The following is a 14161-nucleotide window of genomic DNA, read 5'->3' on the forward strand; positions in this document are numbered from 1 at the left end:
CCTCTACGACAGCTCTACAAATCATGCAATTAAGTTATAGTACCTATGTAACAGTACTGAGACTCTTTCATAGCTAAAACAGATTAAGTTAAAAACTAAGAAAATCTCTCAAGATGACACAACTGGATTTGCAAAGCTAGGATTCAAACTAAGTATAAATTCCAAATCTAGGTTTTTTTCCGTAATACCACTGCCAGTATTCCGAATATCTTAACTTGATTGCTCAAGATCTACTGGTAAAAGAACAGGCAATTTATTCAATACATAGAATTAATCAACTACCCTAAAAAAGTAAATGGAAGGCAACCACCAAACTTTGAGTTAGGTCAGTTCTGCCATATTGCTTGTTTTGGAAATACAAATTTGTTGCAACATGATTAACAGATTAGAAAATAATTTGAGGACAATACAAATTTCACATTTGCTTACGTACAATTTGTGTCCAAGAAACACCACGAGAATGCAGAAAGCTGTACCCACGCGATCCTGGGAGGAGCCATGTAGGAATATACAAACCCCACAGACTCTGAGCAATCTACCAGCTCTTCAGTTCACTGTACATATGTGATGAGCCACACCCATCCCCATTTGGTGTTACAATTTACTGTCCAATTTCACATAACCTCCCTTGCTCTACTCACAGTAACTTGTAAGTAGAGCTGCTTCCACTTGTAACTTGTAGCCTGCTTCCACAAACACATTTTAGGTCTTTCTCAAGGTAAAGTGACATTATAGTATTTCAGGCATTTTTACCCATTTAATGTGTAAACTTGCACTATCATTTTTATTAGATTGCAATCTTTTTTTTATGTGCCACTGACAAGGTTGTTGAGAGCCTTTTCCCCTAACATGATCTGCCCATAAACCCTGTGGTTTTTATTGTGTAATTCCAGTGTAGTGATTTTCAGGAATGCATGTCACCTTATAGCAAAACTGACCATACTTCAAAGAATACCAGAATAGTAATAACTATTACATAAAAATTAACAGGAAAAAAAAAAGACAGACTTTCCATAATAAATGTAAAAAGAACTGAACTTTTGTCCGACACGAGAGGAATCATTAAGTTAGGCGAAGTCTATTAGTTGATGAGGCTCTCTATAAAAAGGTAGTAGCACCTCCCTGTAAGGGAAGTAAAAGCAACTATCCACTAAGCTGGCAGATACCTAATGAGCACAATGTCACCTGAAAAACAAGCACAAGCCATAAATTTCAGACCATAAATTCAGCTTCACACAAAGATTAATAAAAGCAGGTTATGGTTTAATTGACCAGATACGTGGTTTGGTCCTTTTGTCCTACCACCTGTCATAGGTCTTTACAATATTATTATGTCAATTCCTACTCAATACTTCCAAAATGAAAATGGGTCTTGTGCAGCCATGTAGTATTTTTAAAATTATTACCTGAAATTCTAAACTGAGCAAGAGATAGTCAGGATTCGGGGGTAGTTGAAACCATAACTGGACTTTCCTGGTGGTTCAGTGGTTACAAATCCACCTGCCAATGCAGAGGACGTGAATTTGACGTCCTCATGCCGGGGAGCAACTAAACCCATGCACCACAGCTACTGAGCTGTGCTCTAGAGCCTGTGAGCCACAACTGCTGAAGCCTGCGTGGCCTAGAGCCCATGCTCTGCAACAAGAGAAGCGACCACAATGAGAAGCCCACACACTCCACCTGGAAACTTAGCCCCTACTCACCACAACTAGAGAAAGCCTGCACAGCCAAAAATAAACAAACAAAAAAAAACTGTAACAAATGAGAACAACCAAGGAGAAGAGAACACCAAAGATATCAACAGATAAGAAGTTATAAAGGAAAAGTGTTATAAAATAAACAAACAGGAAAGTCAGAAGAAAGTTGTAAGAAATTACTGATGTGTATAGTATCATTGAAACCCTGAAATTTCAAGATTAATGAGAAAAGTATCACTGAATGTAATAGATGTGTCTACTCCCTATAGAATACTCTCAAAGTTGCAGCCAGGGTGAGTCTTTGAGAATACAAAGCAAATTATGCCAATCTTTTGCTCAAAATCCTGTAACACCTCCTGTTTCACTCAGAATAAAAACTAAAGTTCTTGTAAGATACTGCATGATCTGTCCCAGCCATTCTCTCTGACCTCTTTTCTCCCACTATTCATCCCCCTCACTCCCTCTTCTTTAGTGGCACTGGCTTCCCTATTATTCCTCAAATGTGCCAGTACCCCTCTGCCTAAGGGTCATTACTCTAGTTCAGTGAGTCTCAAAGTTTAGCAGGTATCAGAATCAACAGGAGGGTTTGTTAAACACAGACTGCTGGGCCCCATTTCCAGAGTTTCCTCTTTAGTAGATCTAGGGTTGCTGTTGTTCAGTCACTCAGTTGTGTCCAACTCTCTGCGACCCCATGGACTGCACATATGAGGCTTTTCTGTCCTTCACTATCTCCCAGAGTTTGTTTAAACTCATACCCATTGAGTCAGTGATGCCATCCAACCATCTCATCCTTTGTCGTCCCCTTTCTCCTCCTGCCTTCAGTCTTCCCCAGCAAGGTCTTTTCCAAGGAGATCTGGCATAGGGTCTGAGAATTTGCATTTCTATTAAGTTCCCAAGTAAAGAAGGTCTAATGACCACAGTTAAAAAGCCAATACTCCAAACTATCTCTTCTCTTTGCTTGGAAACCTCTTTCCCACATGTACACATTTGGCTATTCCCCCACCATCTTCAAAGCCTTTGTTTAAATCTCACCTTCAAATGCAGGCCTCTCCTGATCACTCACTAATACTGCAGGCTGTACCCACTGCCTCCATTCTAACTCACTCACTGCGATGCTTTTTCTCTCTCTACAACTGTTACTTAGTCATCATAATTACTGTTTCCTCGTCTTAAAATGCAAGCCCACAAAGGAATAAATGATTATTTATTTTTTTCACTGATGTATTCCCAAGAGCCTGGAACAAAGTGCTCAACTAACTTTTGAATAAATGGAAGAATGAAACAAAAAAATGAAAGAAAATGAACAGTAAAATCTGCAACTAGGTTAAAGTAATCTTGCCCTGAGTAGTTTCAGTACTCTGGTAGGGGCAGACAAGCAAACTGCATTGTTAGGAAGGTATTGCATTGAGTTACCGAGATGTAAAGTGAAAAGAGTCAGCGCAGACTGGCCTTTCTGGTAGTCTGGTTGAAAAGACAGAAGTTAAGGGACAAGGTAGAATGGGGAGGAGAGATTGTTCAGATTTGGGGATGGAATACACCAGTGTGTTTATAGTAAGCACTCCTTAAGAGAAAAGTGGTTAAAGAGGACACAGAATAAAAAACCTTTGGAGTAAGATCCCAGAGAAACTGAGAGAAATTAGAGCCAGGAATCAGGTTAAGACAAAGTGGCCATAAACAAAGAGAGGGTCACCACTTCCTCACAGTAGAGAACTGAAATGAAAATTGATATGGATATAAGCTTACAATTAGGAAGTGAAAAGTTAGAAGTTGAGTGAGATCACCTGAAATAGGAGGCAACCTCACAGACTGACAACAGGGATAAAGGTTGAGTAAATGGCCTGAAAAAAGAGAAATTGGGGGGGGGGGGGGGGGGGGGGGCGGAAGCTGACCCATAGCAACCAAAAGGTTTAATGGCAAAGCAGCAAGTTTTGCTGAAGACTGGGGAAGGGGTGCATGTGTTTTAACACTAATCAATATAATTTCTTGATTCAGATAAATTTCAGCTTTTTTGGTTTTCTTCCCTCTTTTACACTGCTGCCTGTTATATTTCTAAAGCAGACATCTGATCATATCATTTTTCTGTTTAAAAATATTTGATGGCTCACCTGAGGTTTAAAGAAAATCTAAATCCCTTAAGCAAGATATTCAGTGCCCTTTGCATTCCAATCTCAACCTGTACTTTTATAAATTTATATCCAACCACTCAATAAACATACGTATATTTCACACTGCACCTGTATTAGATCAATCTCAATATCCTTTAAAAGTTCTTTAGGCTTTCAACTGCTCATTTGGTTCCTTCTGATGGGAATTCCCAAGTGGAAAAGATACATCCTCCAAGACATTACCATCAAACATTACCGTCACAATGAAAACTTTCTAAATCCCAATGAAGGTAGTTGATCCTTCCTTTGCATTACTGCAGGCTGTCATACATAACTCAAATATATTCCAGGCTGTCATACATAACTCAAATATATTCCATACTTGTCTATGTGTCTTCTCTATCCCACTGGGGTATAATCTTCAAAACTGCCTGTCTGGAACCATGGTGCTAAATTGAGGAGGAATAAACATGTCCCTAGGAATGTGTAACCAGAATCAGTCACCACTTGGGTTTGCAATCAAATTTACATCACATGAGTTGCCTGAAGAGGTCAAATATAACATAGTCCCAAATCAAAAGTCTACTTAGCTCCTTGGCAGCAGCAAAAGCAAATCCTCGCTAGGAAATTCACCTTTGTACAGGCCACCAAAACTCCCTACCAAAATAATTCAGAGGACAATGAACACCTTACTTTAAAAAAAACAATGAACAAAAAACACTAAACATGCAAGAAAAGAAGGTACCAAGAAATGAGAACCAGCAGGGATAGCAAAAATTAGAAATTAGACCCAGATACCAGAAACTAGCAGGCAAAGAGGAAAATCAAAACAAGCCCATAATTAAAATGTTTAAAGAAATAAAGATAAATTTGAAAAACAGAAGAAAAATTTTTAAAAATGACCAAAGAACAAAATAAAAATGAAACACTAAAACAAAAACTGTAACTGAAATTTAAAATTCAGTAAGTGGGCTTAAGGCCAATCAGACAAGAGATAAAGAATTTGAGAACTAGGTGGACTGAAAGATACATCAGAGGACATTTTCCAGAATGTATCACACAGTTACAGATGCAAATTTAAGAGAAATGAAAGGTGAAGTGAGATGATTTACTAAAACATACTGATACAATACAGAGTTCAAAAAAAAAGAGAATGGGACAATATAAGAGATAATGACTATTTTCAGAATCAATGAAAACTAGGAGCAAAACAAGTCCCAAGCTGAATAAAAATAAAAAATACAATTAACATATCACAGTTTAACTGTAGAGTATTAAGACAAAAACAGGGTCTTTAAAGCAACTAGGGAAAAATGATAGATTACCTTCAAATGAGAAACTGTTAAGATGGACAGCTGACTTTTCAAAGTTAACAATGGAAGCCAGAAAATATCTTCAACATATTGATAATATAATTAACTAATCTAGAATTCTAAACATGGGAAAGCTGTCTTTTAAGGGGGGGTAAACAGAAGTAACTTTTTCATATGGTAGACACAAACTACTACATGGAAATTCTTAAAAACGTATTTTAAGCCTAAGTGATTCTAGACATAAAAGAGTGAGTTAAGAAAGAGTTAAATACATGGCCAAAGGTAGGCAAAAACTGTCCTTGTGTATCAGGGAGAGAGTAAATGCCTTGATTAACTTTAAACACTGGTAAGAATTCATGTTACAATTCTTAAAGGAATCAAAATGAGACCAAAAACTTAATACCTAACTGTCAAACCAGTAAAAGAAAAAAAAAAATTTTAAACAAACAAACAAAAAAAAGAGGCAAGAAAGAAAAAAAGGAAATACAAAGATCAGTAATCATGAAAAAGTGTGAACAAATTATATTTGTCTTGTTAAAAGACAAAGATTATCAGGTTAAATTACAAATGAAATCGGTTCTATTTAATGTGCAAATAACCTTTGGAACAAGAAGATACAGAAAGACTGAAAGGATAGGCAATGACATACAAAAAACATACACTTCTGAAGAGAAAGATGGTGTGGCTGGCTATTAATTTGAGACAAAATCATCTTTTAGGCAAAATTACTACTAGACATAGAGGTCACTACATAGTAATAAGAATAATAATTCCCTAGCCTCAATGTATTTAAAGTAAAAACTGAAAACCAGAAATCCACCACCATACTGGCAGATTTTAGCAAGCCTCTCAGTAACTGATAGGTCAAGCAGGTCAAAAAACTGTTTACATCTTCCTTCTAAGATGTGAACATAAAAGCCTGATCTAACAACCCAAACATTCCTTTCAAACACACAAAGAACTTATAAAAACTGATCACATGCTAGACAATAATGCAAGTCTCTAGAAATATTTCAAAAGATTGGTACCACATAGGTCTCTGACAGTGTTGACTGACTTACAAGTGGGTAACAAAAAAACAGCTAAAAACCCTACATTCTTGGAAGTTAATAGTTCCAAATAACCTACAGGCCAAAGAACAACAAAAATCAGAAAAATGCTTAGAACTGAATGAAAAAAACTTACGTATTACAAGCTGAGATGCAACTAAAACAGAAACCTTACAGCCCAAGTGAAAGCTGCTCAGTCGTGTCCAACTCTTTGCAACTCCATGGACTGTACAGTCCATGGAACTCTCCAGGCCAGGATACTGGAGTGGGTAGCCGTTCCCTTCTCCAGGGGATCTTCCCAACCAGGAATGGAAGTGGGGTCCCTGCACTGCAGGCGGATTCTTTACCAACTGAGCTATCAGGGAGGCAAAATTTATAGCCCAAAATGAGACTAATAGAAGTTTATACCACAAAACAATGTCAATAGTAGAGAGGCTAAGAATTAATGAGTTAACAAGCAGGGAACTTATTTCTGAGGAAATTTTAAAAGGTATGGGGAGATAAAATTTATAAATGCTACAGATAATAAAAAGGTAAGACATTTAAGAATAACTTAGTATAAACTGTTCAACTTACAGGAAATGAACACATTACTAGAAAATTACAGTTTACCTAAACTGCTTTACCCAGAAATAGAAAACCCGAACAGTCAGTAGTTTAAAACCTCCCCAGAAAAACTCCATCCTGCCCCAGATAATTGTACCTGCAAGATCTACCAAATATCCCAGGAATGAGTACAACCTTAAACCCATTTGAAAGAGGGAAAGCCACTCAACTCATTATGAGCACTGTAACTTTATACTAGGCTCCCCCTTCCCCCACTCAGTAGAGAATCAGCCTGCAATGCAGAAGATAAAGGAGGGGCAGGTTCAATCCCTGGGTTGGGAAGATTCCCGGGAGGAAAAAATGGCAACCCACTCCAGTATTCTAGCCTCAAAATCCCATAGACAGAGGAGCCTGGCGGGCTACAATTCAGAGTCACAAAGAGTTGGACACACTACCAACTTTATACTAAAACTTGCAAGGAAAAACAAACAAAGCTACAGGCTATGAACATAGATGAAAATTTATAAACAAGTATTAGCAAAACTTTATTCATGAAGGTTTTATAACTGCCCCAAACTGAAAGAACCAAATGTCCCTCAAGTGGGAAATGGATAAAAAAACTGTAGCAAAGCCATACAATGGGACATTCAACAGTAAAACAGAATGAACTACTGATACATGTAACCACATGGATCAATTTCAAACACACTAATCAAAGAAGCTAGGATTAAAAAAATGTTCTACATGACTCTATTTATATGACATTCTGGAAATGGCAAAAGTATAGGGTCAGAAAAACAGACCAGTGGTTACAAGTGGGGTTGGTGGCATGAGGGAACTGGCAGGACTTAACGGAACTGTTCTACATCTGAACAGTGATGGCTGGCAATGATTACCCAACTGCTTGCATCTGTCAAAACTCAAAAAACTACACAGTTAAATGGATAAATTTTTACTGTATCTAAATATACACTCTCATAAAAGAAGAAAAGGAAAAATTAACAACCCATATCCATGATGTATAAAGATAATGTATCATGAACTAGCTGGATTTATCCCAATCATACAACAGTGGTTTAACTCTATAAAAATCAATTAATATAATCCATTACACTAATAAACAAGAAAAATTAGATGCTCTTCTCCATAATGAAGAAAAAATATCTGATAAACGTCAACATCCATTCATGCTGAAAATTTCAAACAAGGAATGGGAGTGAGGTCTGAATTCCTACAATAAACTTAACCAACACTATGTCTAAAAGTAAACAGCAAAGAAAGGATATATGTGTATGTATGGTAGATTCACTTGGCTGTACAGCAGAAACGCATTGTAAAGCAACTAAACTCCAATCAAAAAAAAAATGTAAATGGCAAAAGTATCCCCTGTAAGCTAGGGAACAAAAGTGCCCATTACCACTTATGTTAAAATTGTATTATTAGCCCTGATCAGCACTTAAGGCCAAAATCAAACAGAATTTGTCATCATCCAACAATATGACTGTCTATGTAGACAGTGCAAAAAGAATTCAGACAAAATATTAGAATCATTTCAATGAAGTACACTACCAAAATAACCAGTTACCCCTTTGAAGGAAATGTCATCACTAACTGAAATTTTAAATTCCATTACCTGGACTAGATTCAGTAGTGTCAGATTTCAGGGAAAGCTGTTTTGTTCCATCTTTAACTTTTTTCAATCGGTTCTTATCTCCTGGTAAAGTCAATTTTTGCCTGAGTGGTTTTAATTCAAATGCCTGAAAAGTTTTGACCTGTGTTTTCTCCTCAGGAGCTACTTCTTTACTTGAGTCTTTTATAATACTGACATTATCAGTGCTTGTTTGGTCCTCAAAGTTCAACATTTTAGGATCTTCTTGCACATTCTCCTCTTTGCTACTCAAAGCCAGTTTTTCATCCTTATTGATGCACTCTAGTTCCAACTGTATTTGCTTATACTTCAGAAGTAAATCTTCAAACGTTTCTTCCCCACAGTTTTCACTTTTTGATGAATAATTCTGTTTTCTTGATGGAGATCTTCCAAAACTTTTGGCTGAACAGTGTATTAAGGAAACCAGTTGCCAAAAATTTTTCAGTTAATTTAACAAAAACACATTAAGTTATAGATGAATTGTCTCCCTTTTTTGTGTTTTTCAAAGATGAATTGATATTTTAAAATTACTAAATTCCATTTAACACATGTGCTGTTATGTGTTAAGCACTCTCATTATGTGACCATATTTCAAATTTAACAAGTATTCATATAAACAGTCCACTTATAAGATCACCAGTGTCACTTATGACCCACAGTATCCACAGGAACAGCACCTAGTTAGCTTACAGCATCCTTCTGAAGGGATCAGGAAAGCCCATAAGAAGCGGGTTGTTAAAGATTTGTTTCTGAAGGAAGAGGGAAGAAACTGAATGGTCTGTCACCGATGTTGATAATTTACACTTCAAATAATCAGAAGACGTTTCTTCTTTTTAATTAATTTCTCATCTCAAATTTTTAAAAAGGGATAAAAAATAAACACTGATAATTAATAGTTAAGACTAAGTTATGAATAAGAAACACTGTATTGAAAACCTAACACATAGCAATCTTAGAACTCATCAAGTATACTAACATCCAAAATAGGTACAACTAAGACAATGAAACCATTTTTTAAAAAAAACACCTTAAGTTGTATTCAAGATGTATCTTCTAAACTAATTTTTCCTTGAAGATAAGGATATTTAAAACCTGTTATTTTTGGTCTTTCTTTTCTTTAACATAGTGATACATAAAACATAACTTCATGGTTGGAAGTGGCTACAAAGTTCCAAACTAAAATTTTTATTCAAAATAATTCACACATGTAAGAACTGTTTCACCTCACTTCTCCAGTCTAGAAATTAATAAAAGACAAGTATTTTATTTGGTTTTAACACACTAAGGCATTAATAGATCATTAAACTGGCTAGGATATAACATTACATTTCCCTAAATATAGTTTCTTCTGTGAAACAATTTACTGGACAAACAATCTGCAAAGATTTTTAAACTTCTCTAATAACCAATTTAAGAACGGGAATTACCACCAAGTATTTTTGGAAACTAAATGATCATTACAACTGAAAATCTTTAAAGGTTTTGCAGCAAAATTGTTCTAGCAAGTCTTTGGTTTTCTGATCTCCTTTTTAGAGCTAGGTTTTTTGAAATAATACTGGTTTCTCATTACCTCCTCAACCAAATGGAATCTGGCTTCTGCTGGCTGAGTTTATCCATTGTGTTTTCAAACCTTATTCCATCTGATTTCTCTAACTCTTTGTTTCTCTAGGTTTTCGGGTTTTTTGTTTGGTTTTTTTTTTTTTTTTTGGTCTTTAATGACATCTTTCTCTCCCAACTGCTTCAACAATAGTGTTCTCCAGTGAATCCTACTTGGTCTCTCTCTTTTCATTCTGAGCATTCTAATGCACTCCCATAGTTCTGCCTGGTGGTAGGTATTTGGGGTTCTATCTCCCACAAGCTATCTTCCATCCTATTGTTAATCTTTCTAGAACACAAATCAGATCTTATCCCTTGTTTTAATCTCACTAAGAATAGAGTCCAAAATCCTTACAATGGCATATAATGCTTTCATGATTTCCTTCCAGTCTTACCTCTTCCAGGTTTATCACAATTTATGCATAGCTTTGTGTGTAGGTTTTTCTGTTCTTCAAATTGACCCCAATTCAAAGGCCCTCTGCTACATGAAGCTAGAAATTATTTGCTCACCCACCCCACCATTACATACTCTTTGTACATAAACTTGGGTAATTATCTACATTTAAATCTCACTTTTTCAATGGAGTCACAGCAACTAAAAAAATAAGACTGGAGTCCCTGGAAACATTCAGAAAGAGAAAAGATTCAATACACTAACAAAAAATAAAATAACTAAAGGACAGGAAAAAAGGAAAATCAACTGAGCTATGACTAATTAATCTCCTTCAAAGCTAAATGAAGTCTCCTACTTCTACCTACACAGAACAGTTAGAATGAAACCAACACTTAAATGATTTAATAAGAAATTGGTCAACATGGAGCTTCTAACTGAAATCTGGTTTATCTTAGCTATGACCAGATTTGAAAGTTTAAGCTGCAGCCATCCAAAGGAGACATATGCTAAGAGTGACTGACTAAGTGCCTATCAATAAGGAAAACTAAAAATGAATGAGAATGAAAATAACTACCTCCAACAGAATCTGGTTTATTCTATTTCATTAAAGCTGCATCTAGCATATTTTAATTATTACTGAAAAAGTTTTAAAAAATACTCACCTGTACTCATGCTACTTCACTTCTACATTACAGAAATAAGTCACAGAATAACTCTTATTCTTTCTTAATGCAATACTTGTAACATAAAAATGTCACTATTACAAGTACACAGTGGAAATAAAAATTAAACTTGGTATAATCATGGTATTAAAGGAATTTAAAGTAACAAAATCTTTTATTACAAAATTTATTTGCTCCCGTTACATAAAAGAGGCTGGGAACTATGTTTCTCTTCACAAGTTTTTATAAAGAATTCCACCTCTAGGATGGATTAATGTTACTTCACAAGGAAAACAATGAGCAGAGGATCAAAACAATCATCCCTGTGCAGGATGTGTGAAAAGAAAAACACCAAGACAGCTCATTTCTGATGAATTACTACAGAAATCAGACTGGATACTTTCCATACTTGTTTCACAACACCATATGCTTGTTCATTAATAAAAACATCTAAGGTTAACAATTAATAAAGGTATATGGCAGAGGCCAAATATATATCGAATCCATGGGCAGAAAGAAGGCAAAAGCAGGAAGTAGGCAAGTCCATGCATCACCTCCTTCTCTAACATAAAATAAGAAAAAAACTTTAAGCTCCCATAGTACTTTTTACATACCTCAATTTGAACTTTTTACACTGAATGTAATTAACATTTGTCTCTTCAACGCACAAGTTTCATTTTTGTATTCTTTTTTATCCTTTTAAAAAAATTTTTTTTTATTGAAGGATAATTGCTTTACAGAATTTTGTTGTTTTCTGTCAAACCTCAATCATTTTTGTATTCTTAAATAATTTACGAGTCTGTAATTAAACAGCTCTTCTGTTCTTAGGCTCAGAACCGACAACTAACAAATCCTTGGTTTAAAAAAGTATCTTGGGCTAAGGGTTTCTATCTTTATTCAAAGAACATTTTCTTTTTAAAAGTTAAATACCTATGTGATTTTTTTCCTGAAACAATCCTGGAGTGCTCCTGACCCAACTTGTGGTTGCATAAGTTTTTTCAGAGCACTAGCATCAGAAGCTCCTCCTCCTTATCTAAACTACATTTCTGGTCCTCTTTCTATCCTGACATCTGCAAAGACCATTTGGTCTTAACTATTCTGTGAAAATAACGTTGCCTGTCTCCCCAACAAATGTCATTACATGTAAGTTTCATATATAATGAATATATTAAAAAATCACTACAGCATGGAAATTACAATCAGCAATAAGTATTCTCAATAAACTATTTTTATGCAGTTATCATGGAGACAAGACACAATTATCATGGAATATGTCAAGACACAGTTCTACAAATAATCTGAAAGAGAATATTAATTAATCACTATAAATATACATCTGCATCACTTTGTTGTATCTTGAAATACATACCCTAAACGTAAAAAAAAAAAAAAAAAAACTTTGTAAGGGTAGTTCTACAAACACATCTTAAAATAGCAAATCCTCAGATGAATAAACTCAGGAATGTTTAAGATAACTAAGAATAAGATTAGAGGGGACAAGAATCAGATATTTGCTATTTTCCTCCTTAACCTCTCCATTAGCTCCACCTCCCCAAAAACCCCATGGTTTCCAATACATTAAAATAAAAATGTTGGTAAGTTTCATTATCTCTCTAGTCCACAACTGTCTGCACTAAGAGTTATAAAATGCCCAAAATATGAACATAAGAAATAGAGAAGTTAAGGAGGTAAAGCTTCTGCCAAAGATACATGAATTTCAAACCTCTGAATTAATAGTTGGTGACACCAGGGTTTTTTTCCCCCCAACTTAAAAACGCAGCAATGTATAAGAATAAATCAAGAAAAGTTTAAAAAAAAAAAAGAATCACAAATAAAAACATTAGGACTCGGTGTATCGACACTTCATAATCTTCAATGTGGCAATGCAATACGATATAAGCAACAGTATTCCTCAAACTTTTTACAGCTAATACTTTTTTCTCCCTCTAACAATCTAAAACAACTTCACATAACAAACTTTACTACCAAAAACAAAGGCTAATGAAACCTGGACTTGTGATGTAGTATTTCAAATCTGATTTTACACTTAGATTCCACTAGTTTGGCCCCCATCCAAAAACAAGTTACTGTTAAAAAAAGCAATATACCCAATCAAGCAATTTTAAGAAACAACGCGGCAATTTGACACACCGGGTTTACCGAGGAACCACCTACGTTAAGTATATTGACACAATGACAAATAAGCGGTTCTGACGGTTCAGAAAAGTTACTCATCTCATAGACCCAGTAATGACGCTAAAGGAACTTTAGTGACACACCCAGGGCAGACCGCCACGTTAAGGATACAACTCTTCCGAGGTGGAGAGGGCTCTCGCCAGCTCTGACTGCTGCCGAATCCGGATCCCGCTCCTCCTCCCAGAGGTCTGCCCCCCGGCTTGCCTCCTCGCTCACCCCCTCCTCGTCCCCGACTCCAGCGACTCCCACCCCGGTAAGGCCTGCCTCGAAAACGGAAACGGTCCAAGGCGATGTGGCTCCGTTCCCAAAACGACGGCCGGGGGCTGCTTTCGGACAGGGAGCTGGAAGGCATCCTCACGGAGGGCGGGTGAGACCGGAACGGCTCTTTGGGTCGGTAGCTGCTATGTCCCCTGAGGTGGCCCCGCTCTGACGCGTGCCGCGAGCGTGAGAAATTCCTCAGCTGCAGCTGAGAAGAGGACGACGACGAGGAGGAGCCACCGCCTCCGCCGGATCCACCGCCCCGGGCCGGGTGAGGAGGCCTTCGCCGCGGGTACGGTAACAGCCCGCCGCCACTGCTACTGCTGCTGCTCCGGCTCCGTATCTGACTGTTATTATCGTCGTCGCTGATCTCCCCATCTTCAAGCTCCCCTTCTTCCTTAGGCGAGAGGCCACTGGAAGCCAGGGCCGGAGTATCTGCGGTCGCCATCCCGGGAACAGCGCTTTCCACACAACCTTTAGCCCTCTATCCGGGGATCCGCCCGACTACTGCCTTCCTCTTCGGCTTCCTTCTTTCCTAACGGACCCGGTCGGTGCGGCCTTATCCTGTTTGGAGACCTAGCGGGCTCTGCTCCCCAACTTCCCCGCACCCCAGCTCTTTCTCGCCGGACCGTCGCAACCCTCTTCCCTACCCTAGCGCCCCCTTGCTCCTCCGCGATCGGGGCTCTTCCGCCTCGCG

At 37.2% G+C, this 14161-nt stretch overlaps 1 protein-coding gene across 3 annotated transcripts in view; it reads right to left on the reverse strand.

Moving 5' to 3' along the window:
* The window catches only part of ZFC3H1 (zinc finger C3H1-type containing), a 50623-nt gene extending 36472 nt beyond the window's left edge, over positions 1–14151 (reverse strand). Inside the window, exons 1-2 of one of the 3 annotated variants that reach the window (XM_043879440.1) lie at positions 13318–14151; positions 8344–8760 (exon numbers count right to left, since the gene is read on the reverse strand). In XM_043879440.1, coding sequence (XP_043735375.1) covers positions 8344–8760; positions 13318–13912 — 1012 coding nt within the window. In that variant the 5' untranslated portion in view covers positions 13913–14151. The remainder of the gene's footprint in view (positions 1–8343; positions 8761–13317) is intronic. The other 2 variants (XM_043879458.1, XM_043879448.1) reach the window with 2 other exon arrangements.
* Positions 14152–14161: the final 10 nt, after the last annotated feature.

Source organism: Cervus elaphus, chromosome 3 (assembly GCF_910594005.1).
Source record: "Cervus elaphus chromosome 3, mCerEla1.1, whole genome shotgun sequence".
NCBI lineage: Eukaryota > Metazoa > Chordata > Mammalia > Artiodactyla > Cervidae > Cervus > Cervus elaphus.